Genomic DNA, 22,991 nt, shown 5'->3' with positions numbered 1-22,991 from the left:
ATGAGCATACTCTATTGAAAGCTGTATGTTTTCCAACAAACTGTGCCCAGATATAATAACACTCATTGACACTCCTTCAGCTTTGTTTCCTTTCTTTTCTTGGGAAGGAATAATTGTCCCCTTTTAAGTCACCTTCCCACAGTGGTTCATATTCACACTCCAAGCTGTGCCACACAATAAAATTGTCAAGAAGCACAAAGTACGCTATAAAAGACTATTAGCACTCTTATTGTTATCACACAGGTACACATTGTCCATATGAGTTCTGCTCATTATGTGAAATACATATACTTCAATTATTTTCAATTTCTATACTTTGCTTTTGCAGTAACCTGTTGTAATAAAATGTTTGGTTGTTCTCTTCTAATACTGGCATAATTCAGCATATCACTCACTGTCCGATCTTGCTCAATGGCAACATACTGAAGTTAGAAGGTTAAGGTTTCAAGATACAGACCAGAGTGTTGAGCACAAACCAGTGCAGTCACGGAGGGAGTGCTACATTGTTGGAGATGTCTTTTGGATGAAATGTTGAAACAAGACCCTCTACTCTTTTGGGTGATATAAAAGATTTCACGGTACTACTTCAAAAAAGAGCAGGGAAGTTCTCCTTGGCATCCAAGCCAATATTTATCCCTCATCCCTATTGAAACAGATAACCTTATTACTGCCATATTTTCTGTATTACAGCAATAATAATTTATATTTATGTAATACCTTCAGCATAATATGACACCTCAAAACAAGAATGAGAATTTTAAGGTAAAAGCTGGAATCTGAAACACAAACAGAAAATGCTGGAGAACGAATAGAGCCAATGTTTCGAGTCGAACCTTCGGATGAAGGGTCATCCAGACTCGAAAAGATGGCTCTATTCTCTCCCCACTGATGCTGTCAGACCTGCTCAGATTTTCCAGCATTTTCTGTATTTGTGTTGGATGAGAATCTTAAAATGAACACATTGCTTGATTAGAAGCCAATGTAGGTCAGCAAGCACAGGGCTAAAAGTGAACAGGACTTGGTGAGAGTCGGGATATGCACAGCAGAGTTTTGGATGACTTCAAGTTTGCAGAGGATAGAAAGTGGGATAAGTTGATGATAGGTAAGTTGAGGCTGGGTGAAGTTGAGCAGTGTTACATATTTGGAAAAAAGATGGCTGTAGTGATGGTGCGAATAATGTATGTGGTCAGAAGCTCATCTCATGACCAAATATGATACCAAAGTTGTGGACAGTCTGGCTTCGTTTCAGACAGTTTACAGGGTGAGATGGAGAAGGAATGGAGTTGGTAACTATGGAACAGACCTTGGAGCGGGGACTGTAAAAAATGGATTCGGTCTCCCCAATATTTAATTGGATTAAATTTCTGTTCATCCAATACTGAATGCCAGATAGTCTGACAATCTAGTAAAGGTGATGGAGTCAAGAGGTGTAATGTGAAATAGAACTGAGTGTCATCAGCAGACACATGCGAACTAGTGTTGTGTTTTCAGTTGATGCCAAGGGGCAAGATGTAGATGAGAAATAAAAGGTGACTAAGGATAGATCTTTGGGGGATATCAGAGGTAATGGTAGGGAAGCAAGAAGAGAAGCCATTGCAAGTGATACCCTGGCTCTGATGAGCAAGATAAGAACAAAATTACATGAGAGCAGAGGTGTTGGAGGAGAGTGACGTTATTAACCATGTCACTAGCTAGAGACAAGTCAAAAAGGACGAGACGAGATTGCTTACTTTAGTCACAGGCATTTGTAACTTTGAAAAGAGCTGTTTCAATACTGTGGCGGGGTGGAAACTTGATTGGAGGGTTTCAAACGTGGAGTTCCGGCAAAGATGAGCAAGAATTTAGGAGGCAACAACATGTTCAAGGACTTTGGAGAGGAAAGAACAATTGGAGTTGGGGAGATCGTTTCCAAGAAAAGTGGGGTCAAGGGTAGGCTTTTTGAAGGAATGATGACAGTAGATTTAAAGGACAAAGGGGCAACACCTGAAGAGAGAGGACCATTAACAATATCACCTAACACAGAGGGAGGCTGAGTGGTCAGCACTGGCTGCTCTTGAGACGTTCTTCCTGGCTGTAAAGTGCATTTGAATATCCCGAGATCAGGCAGCTATGTAAATACGAGTTGTTCCTTTGTAGAAGTTTTCACACGTAGATAATAACTACCCGTTAAACATTGTTTTGCCAGAATAATATTGGGAGTGTCTTTAGAAATAGTTAAAAGCCTTGAAGTTTTTTTTTTAAGTCACTAGTTCCTGTAAATATGTGTTTCAAAAACTCTTTTCTGCAACTGACTGTTCCAACATGTCATAGAATCATAGTTTGGTTGCAAGAGCTCTGCAACAGCAATTTAGTTAATCCCACTCTCCTGCCTTTTCCCCATAGCCCTGCAAATGTTTTCTCTTCAGATAATTAACCTTTACCTTTTTGAAAGCCACGACTGAATCTGCCTCCACCACAGTCTCAGGCAGTACATTCCTGATCCTACCCTTGCTGTGTAGAAAAGGTTTTTCTTTGTGCCGCCTTTATATATGGAATTAAGCTTTCACACTAATCTCCTCTCCAACCAACTCAAATTTAAAAATCCCTAATAAATTATTTAGTTACCATATTTAGACAAATATCCTATAGCAACCCCATGCCTTTGTTGTCTATAACTCACTCCCAAGTTTTCTGACTATTGTTTTATGCTAATTCTGTGTGCATCAAGGTCATTGTCTTTGTGTCTTCACATTCTCCCCAAGAAATAGTGGAAGGATTCACGGACTGATTAATAGTCTGTTAAATTACAACATAAGTACTCTTTCTGTGGTCAAAACCATCTTTATTCCAGCTGATAGGGTGGTTAATACTATACAGGAAGAGACTTCATGTACTCCCCCAACCCATATAATGATGCAAAGGGCACTATATTGGCAGATAAGAATACGCTGCTGGATGTCGACCTAGAATTTAAATCTGGAGCTCTCTTCACCATCATTCTGGCATGTCTGAAGCCTGCACTTTCCACCTCGAGAATTAGAAATGCTATCACTAAGACAAAGGCTTACTTTGCTCAGTCTCTATATTTCTAGGCTGGATCATGCTCTGCATTATAGACTGAAAGAAAGCACTCTGTATATCATACACAGGAACATTGTAAACCAAATTACAGATGTCTGTTATGAACCACGTCATCATGCTCTACATTATGTCCCTGCATTACCTTTCAAAATACTATACCAAATTATAGCCCTCTTCATTATAGATGAGAGCATTACGCTCTGTCTTATAGATCAGATCATAACTTTGTATTTGTCATAGATTGGAGCTTTGAAGAAACAAAATATAACAGGTGGCTCTGGCTATTTGTTCTTAGTTCTGGACCACTTCCTAACTACTTAATATTTCAAGGCCCTATAATGGTAAGGCATACAGTGTATGCATCAAGCAAATTAGATCTCAGGTAACAAATTTCTGACATGTCTAATGTTATTTCTGCATTATTTAGTCAAATTCATTGGAGTAGATAGATTCACTCTACAAGGAAACTCTGCACATGGGAAAATGGAGAGCAAAAACCTGCTCTGGATGCACTGAATGAGAACTTCCCTTCCACACAACTTCAGCAGGACTCCACTAGATTAGCACACAGCATCATAAAATATATCCCATATTTATTGAACTCAACTACTCCCACAAGATTCAAGCTGTTAAATATGCGTCACTGTCAAATGCCAATTTGATGCTGGTAGATTTTCTGAGATGTTTAGAGAGAGGAAGAAATCTGATCAAATAATTTATTTAATCTACTCATGAAGAAAGCAATAAATGAGGAATTCATAACCTATCTATTGCTGCTCTCCTGGAGTAAGAATAATGAATGGGCAATTGTGTTTTGCTTCAGTCAACAATCACTGACTGTACTTAAGAACATGACACAAAAAACATTAAGCACATAATGATATAGCTTAACAACCAGACATCTGTTCATGAATATGGTTTCTGCTGGTATGTAATGGAAAATAGCACAGGAGCTGCTGAGATATGCACATAGCCAACAAACCTTTATGGCTATACAGATATACATTTCTCATTTCTAAGAACTTAAAAAGTTATTTCATTGTTAACAAAAAATAACTGCAAATATCCAAGTCGAACTTACACCGTTTAATTCTAGAACTGGTTACATCAGTTATAATTTCTTAATGTTTCCTTTATTAGAATCTTCCAGACATGAGAAGTTATATTCTTTCGGCAACTGAGCTACCAGTATTTTTACAATGATACAAGTTAACACTGTGACTTTGGTTCTATCCCCTCCTCACATTTAAACACTTCATATTCAGGTCCCTCTCACCCACTTGTATACCATTTGATCTATGTGCTGAGTGCCGTGTAAAATGTTATTGGACCATAAGGTCACAGTCTGGAATTTATAAAAAGGAAATCAATGTCAAGTTGCTAAATTGGGTCATTTTTTTGCATTGTGAGCATTTTCTAAATGAATGTTATTAGAACTTATGTAAAATGAAAAAGTTAAACTTACCTGACTTGAAGAAGATGTTGTTGTTTGTAACAATTGTAGTAAATGTGATTTCAGTAAACCTGATGATTTAATGGTATCTTCTCCTAGAAATATGTTGGCCTGGACAAAAAAGAAAACAAAAAGTACTTAATTGCAAGGTTTTTTCTCCATAATATTACAATACGTCTTTGTGTTTTTCATTGAAGGAAAAAAAAATCCTCAAACACTCGAGGAGTTTTCTTCCCATAATCCAATCATTGACCTCCAAGGGGCACATTGCAAGAAACAAGCTGCTTCAAATCCATAACCAAAACTTTCCCTGGCTAGGAAGTTTGCAAATTGGATTTCAGTAAGGAGATTCTCTCTTCTCTCCCTCTAACTTTGTGTGAGTCCACTGACATTAGCACACCACCATCTCCCCCAGCTTGACTAGATATTCTTTTCATCTTCACCCAATCAAAATTCTTCATCATTTCAAAAACTTCAGTAAAATCTCCTATTTCCTGTACTGCAGAAGCATTGGATTTAAGGATTTGGGGGGAAGTGAGGGGTTGGGACAAGTGTTTTGCTGTGGGAGTTGATTGGAAGAGGGCCTTAGTTTTCTGGGTGTTGACTGAAATGCCCATTCAGAGAAGGAGTTGACAATGACTCGGAGCTCAATTTCTGAGTGAGAGCACACACAAGCGTCATCTGTACATTGAAGCTAGATGAGGGAGGTTGAAGTGATTTTGGTTTTGAATTGAAGGTTGAACAGTTCCTCTCTGTTCTGTAGCTTATCCCCATGCATGCGGGTAATTTGCTGGAGGCGAGGTATGTAATTTCAATCAGGAATATGGAGAAGTTATTTGGTGCAATAATGGTTGACCCTGGTTTTCACTGTGATAGGCTTTGCAGTGGTGAGGATCATGATTTGTACATCATCATGAAGCAGGCAGAGGATAGTGACAAATTTCTGAGGGCAGCCAAATGCCCCCATATGGCTTCACAGCATGTCTGTGGTTCCTCCTTATGGGTGAAAATCACACTAGAGATCTGATTGCATTCCTCAGCCACTGGGATGAAGTTCCTCAAGACGATCTTGGCAATGATCTATTCTGTGTCATGCAGCAGGGGGATTCCTCTGCAGTTACCACAATCTGGAGGCCTTCAAAATATTTCCTGTAACAAGCACTGACTGCCTCCTTGTCCGTGATGATCTCCCTTCTATCCTTGAATTTCAGTGGGGTGGGTCCTGTAGTGCTTGGGCCATGAACACTGCTGAAGAAATGTTATGTCTGCAAGTTGCTGGATCTCTCAGGCTTTTCAACCCACCATTTGCTATTTATATCACGGGTTTTATGCTACACCTCAGCCGCCTGTAGGAATGCCTCTTTTGTCTTGAGTTGTGATGGGGTTTCCAGTCAACTAAAGTTCTGCACCTATGCTTGGTTAGGTCCTGTATCTTTTGGGTCACTTGAAAATCTGCTTGATGGAGATATAGAATAAGGTGCTGATTGGTCGAGCAATCATCAGTGCCTGTCATGGGGCAGGTGTTATGGACATCTCTGCAGTCCCTAGGTTGTGATGACACAGTCAAGCAAGTGCCAGTGTTTGGACTGTGGATAATGCCAAGAGATTTTGTGCTTGTCTTGCTGGCAGGACAGGGTGTGGTTATGACATGGTTTCGTCAGAAGGAGGACTCAGCTGGAGTTTACTTTCCATAGTTCTTCCTTGCCTAACACGTCCTTCCAGAGATCCGTATCCTTCCCGACTCTGCAGTTGAAATCTCTGAGGAGGATCAGTTTGTTGTCTATTGGGATTCAGGCTACGGATTTATCAAGGTTGGTCTATAATTCTTCCTCGGTCATTCTGTTGTCTGAAGTGTAGATGCATATAGACTGATGACAGTGGCATACTGATTCCTCCTCTGGGTGAACTGGGCAGTCATGAGGTGCTCCACAGGTGGGGCTGCTGAGCCACCAGATAAGCTCATTTTTGATGGTGAAGGCCACCCGATGGAAGCTTTGTGCCTCGTTGGGAGGTAGTGCTGCAAGGTTGACAACCATTTGCAACCTGCAGTGCCTTTTAGATGAGGAATCAAAAGCTTCAATTACTTGGCCACCTTGCCACAGAAAATAATCAAGTATGCAATGTATTGTTTACTAGATATTAGACAGGGCAGCTATTAGAGTACCAGAGTATAAAGGATATGGGGTGGAATTTTCCGGCCGTGTTCACCCTCAAACTAGAAAATCCCGCCTGATGTCAACAGACCTTTCCATGGTCTGCCCCTCACCCACTATGATTCCTGCGGCGGGTGGAATGGGAAAATTTGCCCCATGGAGTCTGTTTACAGGATTGAGCAGCACCACTGAATATACAACACACCTGAAGCTTATTATAATACCATATCTCAATTTTCTAACAATAGTTTCTTATCATGGTGAATTTATGGCTTTATAGCCCTTTCTAAAATAGGGCGCCCAAAACTCAACACAACTCCTAATTGTAGCCTAATCCTTGGCTTACAATCATGTATCATTACCTTTCTGCTCTGTTTACTAAGTCCAAAATTGATCTATTATTACACATCAGAAACGCTTCTGCAGCTTTGTATCCAATACTTTTAGTTGAATGTTCATCCTTTGTAAATGATCTATCATTTTTGACCCTCTGGATCAATTCTTGTGGTAAATATGCAAGTGATTGCACCAATTGTCTCTGTACCTGATTTTCAGGAGGCATGAGAGCTGGTTCAATCGTGACTCTCACCACTATGCACCCATCCCCCTTTCTTTCCACAGGAAGATTCTACAGCCTTTAATTGAGAGATTGGTGTTGAGTCCGGCCTAGCTCAGCTCTCAATGCTTACATAGCAGCCTAAGATTCTGAGTGTTAGTACACTAATCCTTTGCTATCCGGTAGCTTTAATATTAACAAATTTCAATGGTAAATGGAATATCACAAATATCTAGCAATGTTTCTTTTGTAACATATCCAATTTTGCCTTGTATCCTTGCACTGCACAACATGTTCTCAGCAAACTCAAAGATGGACCAGATGGAAGGACCCGGTTAACAGACATGAGGTGATACAGAAGAGTTACTGGAGGAGACCAACCTCCACCTTCTTCCCATCAATATGGTGAAGCGAAAACTCTGTTCTGCACTCAGTGACTTACCACGGAGCTGACCTTTTGAATATTGTTAATGGTTTTTAGAAAGATGGACATTTCCCTTATCCCTTGTTCTTTGTCATTCATTTAGATATCATGCAAACCATTCCAATTACAGCAAAATGAATAAAATACAGGAATATTAGTGTGGAAGGTAATCATGGAACATTGAAATTGTTAGAGGTTCAATAGATTTTTAATCAGTAGGGGAATTAAGGGTTACAGAGATAAGGCAGGAAAGTAGACTTTGTGAGTGTTAGATCAGCCATGATCTTATTAAATGGTGGAGCAGGCTCGAAGGGATGAATGGCCTACTCCTGTTCTATTTATTATGGGTCACACGAGGTTTGGATGAAGCAGATCTATTTGATCTCATTCTTTCAGAAGATCATTTTTCATCACAGATTTAATGATCACTTAACCAAGAAGTTGGGACTTCAGTGCGTGCCTAGATTATACTTGCAAGATCTGAAGTCAGAAGCCACAGCATTCTAGCCTAATAGTGTGCTACCAATCAAGATATGGTAACATGCTAGGGAAGATTATCCACTGGAATTGTGCTTGTTCTCCAATGTAGGCATTTGTCATCTGCATGGAGAGTGGCACTTCTGTGATTTTCTGTCTGAATAGACATAGAACTTTGAACATGCTTGCTCTATTGAAAGTGGCTCTATTCAGATTGAATGCTAATACTAAAACAAATGCCACTTAAAATATCTCCTATTGTTAAAACCATGGTAACATCAGATAGTTGGAATGCTGGTATATTCCTTTTGTATTATATTAGTGTCGTAAGAGAGGGCAATTGATTACAATCCCTTTGCCGAAGAAATGTACTTTTGTGAAAAATAATTTATTTACCTGCCCTGAAAACATTCAAACGCAATCTTCAATGCCTGAATCCTGGATCAGTGATGTTTCTCCCTTTTCTTGGGTGGGCTCCACACTGCAGATGGGAATCCCACTGGGAGCATGCCATAATTATTCAGCATGACAACTCTGACTGCCTGGGTAGAGGATCCTGACCATTAGGGTCCCAACTCCAAACAGTGTGGGGAACAGACACCCAGCAAGGCCCTCCAGCTCAGAGGAAGCTACAGTCTGTCATTTCAGGTAAGAGAGAGAGAGAGAGAGGGCGCCTCCACCTTGAGGGGCTCTTAGCAAATTTTGAATTTTAAAAATGGACACAGCTGCCAGGCTACAAATTTAACACTGCTACGCAAGAAGGGAGGAAGAGGAAAAAGAAGGAAATACAGAGTAGTTAGCCTGATTTTAGTCATTGAGAAAGTGCTGGAATCTACTATTAAGGACGCCTTAATAATGCATTTAGAAAATCATAGCCTAATCAAAGTCAACATAGTTTTATGAAAGGGAAATTGTGTCTTTCAAATTTATTAGAATCTACTGAGGATGCAACTAAAAGGTTAGGTAAAAGATTACCAGTAGATGTAGCATACTTGGATTTCCAAAAGACATTCGATAAGGTGCCACACAAAATTATAGTAGGCAAGATAAGGACTAATGAAGTTTGCAGTAATATATTAGCATGGATAGATGATTAGCTCATGGACAGGAAGCAAAGAGTAGGCATAAATGGGTTTTTTTTCACATTGGTCAGCTGTGACTTGTGGAGTGCCACAAGGCTGGGGCCTCAACTATTTAAAATCTACATTAATGACTTAGATACAGATATAAAGTGATGTATCTGAGTTTGCTGACAATACAAGGTCAGATTGAAATGTAAGCTGCAAGGAGAACACAATAAGGCTGAAAAGAGATATGGACAGATTAAAATGTGTGGACAACAGACTGGCAGGTGGAGTATAATGTGTAGAGTTATTCACTTTGGTCGTAAGAATAGAAAAGCAGAATATTTTTTAAATGACAAGAAACTTGTAAGTGTTAATGTTCAGCGAGACTGGATTGGTATGCAAGGTACACAAGAAGTTAGTATGCAGGTACAGTAAACAATTAGGAAGTCAAATGGCACGATAGCTTTTATTGCAAAGAGATTGGAGTGCAGGAAGTCTTGCAACAACTGTACAGGGCTTTGGTGAGAACACACCTGAAGTACTATGCGCCATTTTGGTCTCCATATTTAAGGATATACTTGCACAGAGGCAGAACAGCAAAGGTTCACGACAATGGTTCCTAGGATGAGGAAGTTATCCTATAATGAAAGGCTGAGTAAATTGGGCCTATATTCTCTGGAGTTTAGAAGAGAAGGAGAGGTTATTGAAACACAGAAGATTCCGAAGGAGCTTGACATGTTTGATATTGAGAGATTGGTTCTGCTGGCTGGAGAATCTAGAACATGAGGGCACCATCTCAAGATAAGGAGTTGATCATTTAGGACGAAGATGAGGAAAAATTTCTTCACTCAAAGGATTGTGAATCTTCAGAATTCTCTACCCCAGAGGGTTCTGGATGTCCTTTCATTGAATATATTTAAGGCTGAGATAGACAGATTTTTAGACTGTCATGTAATCAAAGTATATTTGTGAGTAGATAGGAAAATAGAGATGAAGTCCAAGATCAGTTATGATCGTATTGAGTAGCAGAGCAGGCTCTACGGACTGTTTGGTCTACTCCAGTTGTGTATTGTGCCACCACTACAGAGGGGAAGGGTGATCTGCAATTGGAGCTACTGTAACATGGTAGGCAGGAATGGTTACAAAATTTGCCTGGAGTGCTGGCCTTTGTGCCACTGGGAAGTTGCATCTAGGCAGCTGGCTCAGTTCTCAACACCATGGGTAATCCACAGGCTGATTGCCCATTAACTTATCAGAATTGGCTTGATCTGGGGCAGGAAGGTGTCATCAAACTGAATTTCCATGCCAACCCACCTCCATACGTGCTCCCAAATGCTGGTGAAATTCTGTCCCATAATGCAAAGTCTTCCGCTGAGGTATAAAAGCTCAGCTCCTAACACAATCCTTACAGTATCTAAAATAATAATGACATATTAAAGCCACATCTCATTGTGAGACCTTGGGCAAGACTGTTCGCCTCCCCCTCACTCTGCACCCCACCCCCCCAAACCAAAGTCAGTGAGGAGACGACCCACTCCACGCCAGTCTGTCCTGCAGCCATAACACACTACAGGTGGGCTGGATAGGGGCAGTGTGGGATGTCTGCCCTTTACTGGAGAGGAAGTCCCACAATCAGCAACTACTGGAGAATCTGATTGTCGGCAGGACCATCAGTCCCAGCGGTGCCAAGAGCACATTAGTGGACATTGCCAGGACTGCAACCAGAAAGAAGAATAAAACCTAATGAATCCAAGAGTCAAGGGCCTTGGCTGGAGAGGGTTTGGGGAAGTTGGAGGAAGAGGGTGGGATGATGTGCTTAATGCAGCAGGTGGGTAAGAAGAAAGTGGTGGTGTTATTTTAGGGACGTCATTCCACCTCCGCCCACCCCCCGATCTGAAAATAATACTCTCCTTCTGTGCTGTTCTTTGAGAAATTTTTAAAAATCTGTTTGCCCACTCCCACCCAACTGCCCATGCCAACCATTTTATGGCTTAGGCAATGTACTGTCAGGGTCAATTGGCTTATTGATTAAACAATGGTGGGAAAGCTGCCCATTTCACTCGCCATGCCCCATCCTCCATTATGGGGGTGGGCATGAAGATGGTGGGGTGGGAATTCACCTACTTTATGTGCACCATCCCCCCCCCCCCCCCCCCCCGTCCCACCCAGAAAACACACCTGGTGGGGCCATGTGAAATGCAGCCCTTTGTGTAAATGTAAGAACAGACACAACGTGACCAACACACAAAATTTTCAATTATTTTGGTCATGTTTCACTACAAGTGTACTTCTAAGTTATCCCAGAAAATACTTCACACCAGGTTTAGTACATGTTGAGGCTTAAAGTTATGAAATGAGAATGTATCTCCCCTTTGTGCATGTGATGAGTTCATCAATTTTGCATAGGAAGAGAGGCACCAGATGGGAGTGAGGTGTTTCCCCTGCTGGTGAATCAGAGTATGTTTTTTTCCACCTTCAGTTGGTTAATTCAATAGTGCCTTTGGGGATAGCCTGGGGCCAGGATGGCCCTCAGCTCACTCTTTTAGTCAGGTATTGTAAGGAACTCATCTTATTCAAAGTATATTTCTCAGCACGAATACACTGTGTTTTGTTATTTACTTTACTTGCACATTTTTTAATCAAACCAATGTAACTACACAGAATTTCTGGAAGCCTAAAGCAGTTTTAAATTCCATGAAAATGTAACTATTACTCATTTGGCACTTAGTGGAGTCTTTACCTCTGTAAAGTATTCCTCAGGTTAGCAAAAGATAAAGAAAGACAAAGAGGGCAGCATTGGCAATTCAAATATAGTCAACATGAACATGTCCAGCAACTAGATAAATAGACAGCTAGATAATTTAGCAACATCTATATGGTATGTTAAAATATTCATCACTAATACTTATTATCACTAACTATTAATCCAGAAAATCAGCTAATGTTCTGAGGACCAGAGTTCGAATCCTGCCACAGCAGATGGCGAAATTTGAATTCAATAAAAAAGTATCTGGAATTAAGAATCCACTGATGACCATAAAACCATTGTCGATTGTCGGAAAAACCCATCTGGTTCACTAATGTCCTTTAGGGAAGGAAATCTGCCATCTTTACCCAGTCTGGTCTACATGTAACTCCAGAGCCACAGTAATGTGGTTGACTCACACCTGCCCTCAGGCAACTCAGGATGGGCAATAAATGCTGGCCAGCCAGCGACGCCCATGTCTCATGCATGAACTTAAAATACTGTACAAAATAGGACTTCTTACAGAGCAATTAGATAAACATCAACATTAGTAAATAATCATTTTCTTCCTATCAAAACATGTAAGCAGGTATTAGCAAAGAATTGACAAATTATTCAGACCCAATGTTCATCATCAATTCTCCAATATATTAATTTGATGGGAAATATACAGAATTGTCATGCACAACAAGTCATGTAGGTTGTTCCAGTACATCACTGTCTTCCTTCCATTCAGTTATGAAACTCTCTGTTTTCATATCAGCTTTGCAAATTGTGGCTGATAAAAGCAACCAATGATTTTGATTAGTAGATAGTTTCAAGCAACTGTTTGTCCTTATAGAATCATAGAATCCCTACAGTGCAGAAGGAAGCCATTCAGCCCATCAAGCCTGCACCGACAACAATCCCACCCAGGCCCTATCTCCGTAACCTCAGGTATTTACCCTGCTAGTCGCCCTGACACTATGGGGCAATTTAGCATGGCCAATCAACCTAACCCGCACATCTTTGGAGTGTGGGAGGAAACTCACACAGATACGGGGTGAATATGCAAACTCCACACAGGTAGTCACCCAAAGCTGGAATCAAATCCGGGCCCCTGGCATTATGAGGCAGCAAAGCTAACCAATGTGCCACCCAATTAACTAGATCCAATTAATATCAAATTCATTGCTTTATCACAAGAAATAGTCAACGTAGTTTACAGCAAGCCTCATAATTAAAGTACAAAATTATGGTTATATTACATTTATTTCATTTGCTATCACTGTAAGGATTGACCAGTGTGCTGGGATTAAACATTGCTGAGATCAAATAAATCCACTGATATTGAAGTTTTCTGTTTTACATATCCTTTTAAAGGAACAGGGTTTGTTTTTAATTGGCCAATGTAGTTTTCATTACAAAAGGGAAATCAAGTCTACAGCTACTGATTTAAGAACTCCGAACAATAGTAAGACCAAATTCTCAGGATTGACGGGTAGGGTTGGAGAGCTTAAAGCTATCCTTAATCTCTAATGTGATAAGTACACGTTTTTCACTCTTTGCCTAGTCCAAAACTTAACATGGAATAGGCTGAAGTTGGGGATGTTTGCCATGATCATTCCTTCAATTTGATCATTTGCTTTGCTAAAGATGAAAGTTAATTGAATGTCTTAATTAATATCTCTATACCATGATAAACCTCAATGGAAGAATATATTGATACTCTAAAAATTAGGTAAGGCATGTATTTCTGAAATTTTCACAAAATCCACCAATGAAAGCTGGATTATTAAGACCAAAATTAGACATGCAGTAACCAGAAGGGAGGAAAGGTGTATTTGTCCAGGTGGCCCATGTCTCATAGGCCTCAATTTGGTTATCCATAAATTGATTGTGTTTCCATTTCTTAACGGAGAAGGAAATAGCTGCTCTCTGCTCTTGACCAAATCCTGCATTTTACCAACTGACAAAGAAGTGGCACTATTAGAAATATAATACTAAATGATTCTTGGCACAGTGATGTCAGTACAATGCTATTTGACTTAAGGTCATGAAACTTAGAACTTGCACTGTCTCTATTGTGACTTAATACTGCAACAATTCAACCTCTTGTTAAATTGTTTTGCTGTTAATCATTTCAGCAGGCATCTGGAACAGGTAGAACTTAATTGGGTAAGTGATTATTTTCTAGTATCTGTCCCAATTGCACCTGTGCCTTTTCAACTGATTATCATTGTGATAAAATACGGTAATTATACAGTTCGGGAGTTGTGCTGCCACAAATGAGTCACCATCTTCATTCACCATTTCCTTAAAATGTTAACAGATAATAATTTTATGTTGAGCTTTGCTGACCTAACTTTTCATATTCCCTGAAGTTGATCAGTAGGGGGCAAAGGTGTTCAGATTTACAATTGCTTTAAGAAAATATTCTTTTATGAGGCATTGAACAGTGGATGGCAGGAAGACTCCAGGGCCAGATCCAGTTTGGGCTGAGTTAGCTGTTCTCTGCCAAGGTGGCAGCAAAGGCACAACTGGCCTCAGTGATCCTGGGTTAGGAAGGTGCACAGCCAGTTTATGAATGCTACAACATGCATGTCTGGTGGGGACAGGATCAGTTTTGGGTGTGATGGCCTTTCCAGTAAAGCAGCTTGACAGCACAAGTGTGACCGCTTGGCGAGTTGCCAAAGATGCATTGGTACCAGTGGCATCATACCACAGCATGACTCAGAGACAGGAAGGGAGGAATTTGAAAGGACATGAAAAAAAAGTCAAATCACTTTTTAATTAATCAGGATCTTGATGTTTTATTTCCAACATGAACACCCACAGTCTATCTTTATTTTATTACTTTGTTTTTTTTTGTAACTTCTAAGCTAATTGTGCAAAGGGTAAGCTCAACATAAGTTATTTCTAATCAAGACTGTTAGAATTCAAGAAACAAAACAAGGACAAATTTAAGTAAAGTTTATTTATTAGTCACAAGTAAGGCTTACATTAACATTGCAATGAAGTTACTGTGAAATTCCCCTAGTCACCACAAGCCGGCGCCTGTTCGGGTCAATGCACCTAACCAGCATGTCTTTCAGACTGTGGGAGGAAACCAGAGCACCAAGAGGAAACCCACGCAGACATGGGGAGAACGTGCAAACTCTACACAGACAGTGACTCAAGCTGGGAATTGAACCCAGGTCCATGGCGCTGGTGAAGCAGCAGTGCTAACCACTGTGCTACCGTGCCGCCCCAATTTACCTCAGCATGTCTAATGGCCTTAAACTTATTACAACTGTCATCTCTGTTAAAAATTACTGAGTACGGATGCTTACTCAGAGACCTAAAGCAATTATGATAAAAATTAAGAAACAATGGGCTGGATTTTATGGCGTGGGGGGGGGGGGGCTGACTGCCCCCCATCCCTCACCCCGACCCTCAGAAGGAAGGTCAGCTGCCAGCCATAAAGCACTGCCAGCAGGATAGACTAGGTGAGAGTGGGAATTCCACCCCTCAGTGTGAGGAGGTCGCGGAGCTTATTAGTGAGTGCTGCTGAGACTGCAAGCAGAAGCCGAAGGTGACATCTGGGAAGGGTGGGAGAGCATGTCCCCATGCTCACAGGGCACTCCCCACTGAGCTGCCCTCCCTGCCTCCCACCTTTTTTCAAAAAACAGCCTACCTACTCCCGACTGCCTTCCCATGTCAACTGTGTTATGGTGTGGGCAGTGTAATATCCTGATTAATTGGCTGTTAATTCTTAATTTGGTTAAGGCAGGTGGGCGGCAAGGGGCTATGAAATTCAACCCATGTGTATGATTTAAATTTAGTTCAAATAATTCAGAACTGATAATCCTGATTCGATAAAAAGGTCTTAAATTCCAATCTTTCCTTCAAGCAGAGAGAGGAGTAACTTAGATACATTTCCCTCCAATCAGGATTCCGACTGCACCTTTTGCAACATGGATAGTAAATCTTGAGCTTTTTCACAAGGATTAAAAGAAGATAACGATGGGATAGTATTACGGATTCTTGTGTCATGAATTTGGTTGTTGGGTTTACACGTTGTTCACAGCACATGCATGTTGAGCCTCATTTGAGCTATTGCTACAAGTTTCTATTACAAATGCCTTTGCAGCTGCATAGCAAAGATGGTGGCCATTTCGTTTCACCTATTCTATTTCCTTGAGTTGTGCACTCAAGACTTGATGTTAATATATGACATGCTACAGAAATGGATGAACAGTTTTCAGCTCTAAGATTCCTTAAAGTTTTAATTTTAAAACTTCAAAAGCAACAATGTCCAATTAAGAAAATGATTGTGTTTGAAGATCTGGTAATAGCACTCCTCAAGGTTCAAAGGGCATTTACAATTGTGGGAGACAGGTACAGCACAAATGGATGAAACTGGCCCAATCCACTTTGTTGGTCCCAAAATCAATCCAAAGGCTGATTTTTTTTTCTTCAGAATAATGATTTATAATACTAGCATACAAAGCACTTTAAAATCAATACAAGTGGATCATTATCAGATGAAAAGTACTAAGGTTAGATCTTGCATCACTATAATTTTTTAAATCTAACCCAGGAACATTCAAGATTATATTTTGAGATTAAAATATTTTAATGATTTTGTGCGGTAAAATTCTAAATACCTATTTTCATGATTTTCATAAGACAAATAGCTGTGTTCAAGATAAACAGCAATCCTTTCTGCCCATATGCAATATTTTCACCTTAAATGTACCACACAGAACTTCCCCAGTGCTGACATTTGTAATTGCAATTCATACTGAACCATTTGGATTGTATAGAGTTATCCAGTCTTACTTGTCAACAGAGCTCTAATTGACCACAGTAACCAATTGTTTATGGTTATGAAGGGGAAAATAATATCAGACTTCCTGCTCCTGACCACAATCTACTGCTGGAAAGTAGGTGCAAGAACATTGGATAAAGCTAAACTAGGTCTCAATTGTGGTAGCTCCAATGGTTCAATATGTTGTGCATGCTCTGTGTTTAGTACACATAATCTGGGCAAGATACAAGAAGGCATCTGACACAAGCCACCATTACCTGGAGAGAAAGGGAGGAAATTTGTGAACAAATTATAAGGGTGAAAGCAATCAACTTTTCGGGATAGGGTTGGCCACCAGCAATAATACATTAATATTACTGTAAAATTAAAACTTTGCGAAGAAACAGTAATAACTGTTAGAATACATTGTAACTGCAAATAAACCAGACAACCTCTGGAAATTAAATTAGGTAACTTGATAAGAATGATAATGCCATTTCAAAGACAGAAAGTTTATAACAGTACATAGAATAGCCTAGGGACTTTCAGTTAATTCCAGCATTGGCATGCTATAAAAATTAGGCCATTAAACAATCAATTTTAGCATAAGAGGTTTTTTGTTGGCAACCAGAGCATTTAAAAATGCTTTACTTGGGTCAATAACCATGTAACTTTGAGCATGTTAAATTTTGGCCAATGTAACAGAATCAGTTAAATTGTCTACTGTGAATTAACCCGGCAAACTTATGATCTGTTATAAAAGTGGGTTCAGTTGCAAAGCAGTTATATATGAACTCGAGCAGCACACATCAAATAGTTTATTCAATGTAAATTAGCCTTCTCCTTTGAATACTAGTTACCCACAAATGCAGAGGAGTCTCTGCCAGCATTGCTAATTATACTTAAACATCCCAAGAAAACTTGCATTTATATAGCACCTGTCGACATCTGAAAGAGCTTTGCAGCTAATGAAGTACTTCTGAAATGTAGTCACATGACAACCAATTTCTACACAGCAAGGTCCCAAACATAGCAATGATCAGATAATCTGTTTTTATGATGTTGATTGAGGGATAAATGTTGACCAGAATATCAGGGATAACTGTCCCGCTCTTTATCAAAACAGATAGATATTTTACATTCATTCGAGAGGGTAGTTGGGACCTATGAAGGATGGCATCTCTGACAATATAGCGCTCCCTCAGTGCTGCACCGAAGTGTCAGTCTTGATTTTTGTGCTCATGTCCCAGTGGGACTTAAATCCAACTAAAATAAATGTAGTAATGAAGTCAGTGAAGCAAAGTTCAAGTATGTTCGCCAAATCATTTTTTTTCTCAAACCATGCTAATTCATCCTGATGACTGTATTGACTAATTATGGCAGAAAACTCTTGCTAGTTACAAAGGCTTGCTATTTGGTGTAATTTTCAGTGATTTGGAACTCTCACCTGAATGCTTAAGTTTTTTGACTAAGACTAATTTCAGGATAAAATGATTAGCAGCAACCACGAATGAAGCCAGAAAATATAAGAATGGTTAACAAAAGTCAGGTAGTTGCAAAATAAGTCTCATTATTGTAAAATTAATAACTTACAGGCAAACTTGGGCAAAACATCGCCTTTTCTTCCTTTAAACCTATTCTTTATGTGCTGGTAAGATTTGTTTGACATTAACACAGGTTCAAAGAAATTAAGACCTAAAGGTTTATTCATCTAGATTTTTAATGTCTGGTTGCCACTAATTGGTAATTAAAGTTTCTTTATTATTGTCACAAGTAGTCTTACATTAACACCGTAATGATGCTACTATGAAAATGCCCTAGTCGCCACACTCTGGCACCTGTTTGAGCACACAGAGAGAATTTAGCATGGCCAATGCACCTAACCAGCACATCTTTCGGACTGTGGGAGGAAACCGGAGCAAACCCACGCAGACACGGGGAGAACGTGCAGACTCTGCATTGACAGTGACTCAAGGCGGGAATCGAAACAGGGTCCCTAGAGCTGTGAGGCACCAGTGCTAACCACTGTGCCACCTGTGCTAATTTAATTAACTTTAAACAATTGTCAAATCTTATCTTTTGAAACTGCAGCAGCCGCTGGGCATTAACAGGAGCAGAAAGAAAATGCCCAATAAATGTCCAGAGAAGGACTCAGCTGACCTATAGAGAGAGCCTGGGGGTTGGAGGTATACGGTGGAAGCACAGTTATTTATACTCAAAACCTATGAACAATTTTGCTGGATAAATGAAAAACAACTCAAATAGTTTTCAATGTTGACAGTTCGCAAGTTACTAAAAAAGTATTTAGGACTTAAAAATAGAAAATAATGCAGAAAGTTGAAAATTATATTAATACACGCATATAAGAAAGCATTTGATTAAGCTTATATAAAGCTTTAAAATGTTTTAATATGTTAAATTAATATTCTACATATTCACATTAAAATACATATGAGTTTACAATGTTCAGACTTAAAAAAACTAACATGAATAATAAGTTGCAGTTTATCACTGCACTCTACAGTGAGACAATAAAATGTAAACAGTGCACAGTTGAGACTTCATAATGCAGCTTGTATTTGAGAGCGCATTGCTTGCTATTCAAGCTTAAAAATAAGAGATATAGTCTACTAAACATACAGATATTGGAAGATATCAACAATTTTTGTTTTGTCTTTCCGATGTTTCAAAGTGTCAACTAAAAGATTTAAAGAAGCACATATTAAGGACATAACCTCTCCCATTCCAGATGGCTGAGGACCGGTGTTTACAGTGAAGAACAAAATATATTCAAAAGAATGTTCTTGATAAAGTTTAAAAGTAGTTCATACCTCAATACTTAAGGACATTTTAATGTCAATGTATATACTGAATGCTCCTTCATGTGTTGACAGTACAAAACAATTGTACTTCTGAATTACTCTCATTAAAATCCATAACAGACCATATTTATTTTATGTTCCAGTGTGGGATTCTTTTACCATTAATTATTCATTTTGCATATTTATTGTTAACAATGCTTTTTTGCAAAATGTAAAAAGGCAAGGTTCTTAACCAGATTTAGCAAAGGATTATGATATTAATTTTGATTTCAAGCCACAACGACATTAGTTCACTTTGAATATTTCAAAAGAATAAACAAACAATTTTGTTGGTGACAATTATTTTTATTGTTCGTGCACAATTCATTGAAATTTAATGCATTTGGTGTTTCAGCAGGTTAAATCCAATCCCAGAAGAATTTTAGATATCTTATTAAATTAATTGATTTATTTGTAGAAGTTACTTATCCTACCTTTTAAAAATACAGCCACATTAAAAGTAGATGAGTACTACATCCAGGCAAAAACTAACATAAAAGCTAAACAACACACCCACTTCAAGCTACCATTCATCTTGCTACTTAATAAAAAGGTTAATTCAAACAACTTTAGATACATTGAATATCTTCAAGGTGACTGCTTTCTTATTCCTAGTTTACACCAGTGTGTATGTATAGAATGCATGCGTATATATCACACATCACAGGTGCATGTACACCCAGACTTCAAAGTTGAAAAAATATATACAAAATATATTGTAAAAAGTAATACTTTCCTAATATTATTTTAAAGAAATCAATTAATTTTCAAAACCAGATTGTTTCAGGAAAGTTATTCTCAAATGATTTGCTAAATATGTAAATACACAAAAAAGGGTGTCTTCAATTTACATTCCATAGTTCTCATCTTGACCAAGACGGTGCCAACCCTTCCATTTCTATATTTGTGCTATAAAGATTAAAACAAAGTTCTCCTGAATATTCTTTGCACAATAACTTTTATCATAAACCTTAATGATTATGTCAGGAGGCACTAAAATACTAAAATTATTCTTGCTGATAAAATATATATGATTTTTGTTTATGACTGCTTTAATTCTAGATTCTATCATTAAAAATACAATAAAAGTAGTAAGGCAAATGGAAAATTGAAAGACTGATTCCTAGTCATGCTCATGGATCTGATCATGGCCAATACTTGTTTCTGAAATGATACAACCACTGGTCCAATGGCTTCTGCAGTTGTGAGTCATAGAACTCTTCGTTACTTTTTCATCTCAGCCAGATTGAGTACCTTATCTCTTTGCACAGCATGCCTACAATTTAAAACTTAAAAGGAATTTAACATTGTAGCAAGGACTCCTAGATCCAAATCTCTGAAGGCAGGAGCTAACAATGAAACTGGATATGTAACATAAACAAGACTATTAGATTTCAATTATTCATTTTGAATTTTTTGACAATAACAATAACCTTTTTGAATTAATTAAAACAATTGTAAATGGACTACCAGTAGATCAAATAAGTCACAGGATGTACCTTTAACAATTTACAACAATGCTCAGGAGCAGTGGCCACTGTTCTCCAGGCAACATTCAGCCCAATTTTGGCACTTCTTTCTCAACTTGCCTAAAACAATACCAAAATATTGCCTGTCACTAACAAATATATATTTATTATTTTAGTCACCAAGGCGGGTGTGTGTGTTGGGGGGGGGGTGGGAGATAAAGATCACATTTTAATTCAAATTAAAATGGCTCTGTCATAGTCTCAAACCTCCCCGATCCTGTGCTAATTATGAGAAATGCTCAACGGACTTGATACTAACTTTTGAAGTCATTAATGCTTCCCACCTGAATGCCCGCAGCATAGCGATAAGGAGTCTAGACACAAAATCATGGACTTAAACTGTCTGTGTGGGTATATTTCTCAAAAAACTTCGTTCTTTGTTTTGTTTCTGTTCCATTGGAAGTTCATGTTTGGCCATGCCTTACTATTTTAGAGCAGGACCTGAGAGTTTTCTAACGGACTTGTGCATGTGCTGTTTGGAGTTGATGCATTTCAACTTTAAACAGTGACAAAGTATTAGAAAGTGCATTGTTTGTTGATGATACGCACCAGAGTAAACTATCTTCTTCTACAATTTGTTTATAAATATCTCCCTGACCTGCTTTCAATCTCTTCCCACCTTTTGACAGTTCACGGTCCAAGTATTAAATATCATTCAACATAAACAGAGAGAGCATTTCAGTCCATCTGATTAAATTTACTCGAATGAAAATCTCCCTTGGATTTGTAGCTTTTCGTTTCGGGTCAACAGGCGCAGCCACAGAACTTTACGAAGGAAACGAAATAAAAATACACGAATCCTAAGCTAGTTAGCACGACCCTTCGATTTTGAAAGTCGATGTAAGTGGTTTTACTTTGCAAACGCACTCGAAGCCCCGTCATCCTTTCAAATGTTTTGTGGCTCTGCCCCAGCAGCTAACGAAGAAAGGCCGCCTTCCGACCTGTTTTGATTTTAACCAGTTTGTCCTACGGATTACACACAACAAAAAAAAACTTCCACAAACCGGGGGGGGGGCCCACTTTTATTTCAATCCTCACCTTGGCCCATCACCAACATTCCCAACTTCCCCAAACAGCTGACGAAAAGCATGAAGGAAAAATAACAAGGTGAAGGAGAGGGGGGGTTAATAAACACCTTTTGGGTTTTGGCGCGGTTCGTTCTGAGCACAGGGCGGACCTGAAGAAAGAGCTGGGAAGTTAGAGTTAAGAAGCAGCGGGAGGTCGGATTGCTCTGGCCTTTTACCTGAGACAAGTCGGGCGGGTTCTCCATCATCCGGATGGCCGGCTTGATGTCCTCAAAGACGGGCTGCTCCTCGCGAGCTCCGTCAGCCATGCTCACTGGTTTGAGCTGAGTGAAGACAGCGTTTGCTTCTGTGTTGGGCACACTGATTGCCAGCGCACTCCTCGACATCACTTTCTTCACCCCCTCTAACTTTACCTTTTTTTTAGTATTTGTCTGTGTGCGTATATATATATATATATATAATCGATATAATTGAATGGAAGACAAACTAAAGCGAAGGGACTGACTTCCACCCTTGCCCACAAGCAATGCCTCCCTGCACGGTGCTCGCCAGCCTCTGCTCTCAATCTGTCACTCACCTGAACTATACCTGCACGCAGCTCCGGTGATTGACAGCGCGGCGACCAATAGCAGCCCGCGCCCGCCTGTCAATCAGACAGGCCGGGGAGTGGGCGGGGCCAGGTAGGGGGATTAGGGGCGGGGCCCTACCTAGTTTGGCAGAGACTCCTGTGGAGATCTGCTTCCACATTACACCTCCGCATTGAGCAATTCCGGCCATTGCGAAATACAAAAGTTTTCAGTGTGCTTTTTTTTTCCAAAAAAAATAAAGAAAAAAGTCTTTTTTTTGTGGGGAGTGTGCTCCGAAATGTA

At 39.4% G+C, this 22,991-nt stretch overlaps 1 protein-coding gene across 1 annotated transcript in view; it reads right to left on the bottom strand.

The window, feature by feature from the left end:
• The window catches only part of klf5l (Kruppel like factor 5 like), a 64,204-nt gene extending 41,566 nt beyond the window's left edge, over positions 1-22,638 (bottom strand). The window contains exons 1-2 of the mRNA XM_078211554.1: positions 22,341-22,638; positions 4,526-4,624 (exon numbers count right to left, since the gene is read on the bottom strand). Coding sequence (XP_078067680.1) covers positions 4,526-4,624; positions 22,341-22,508 — 267 coding nt within the window. The 5' untranslated portion in view covers positions 22,509-22,638. The remainder of the gene's footprint in view (positions 1-4,525; positions 4,625-22,340) is intronic.
• Positions 22,639-22,991: the final 353 nt, after the last annotated feature.

Source organism: Mustelus asterias, chromosome 4, assembly GCF_964213995.1.
Source record: "Mustelus asterias chromosome 4, sMusAst1.hap1.1, whole genome shotgun sequence".
In the NCBI taxonomy this organism is placed as follows: domain Eukaryota; kingdom Metazoa; phylum Chordata; class Chondrichthyes; order Carcharhiniformes; family Triakidae; genus Mustelus; species Mustelus asterias.
This window is presented reverse-complemented; position numbering and strand designations above follow the sequence as displayed.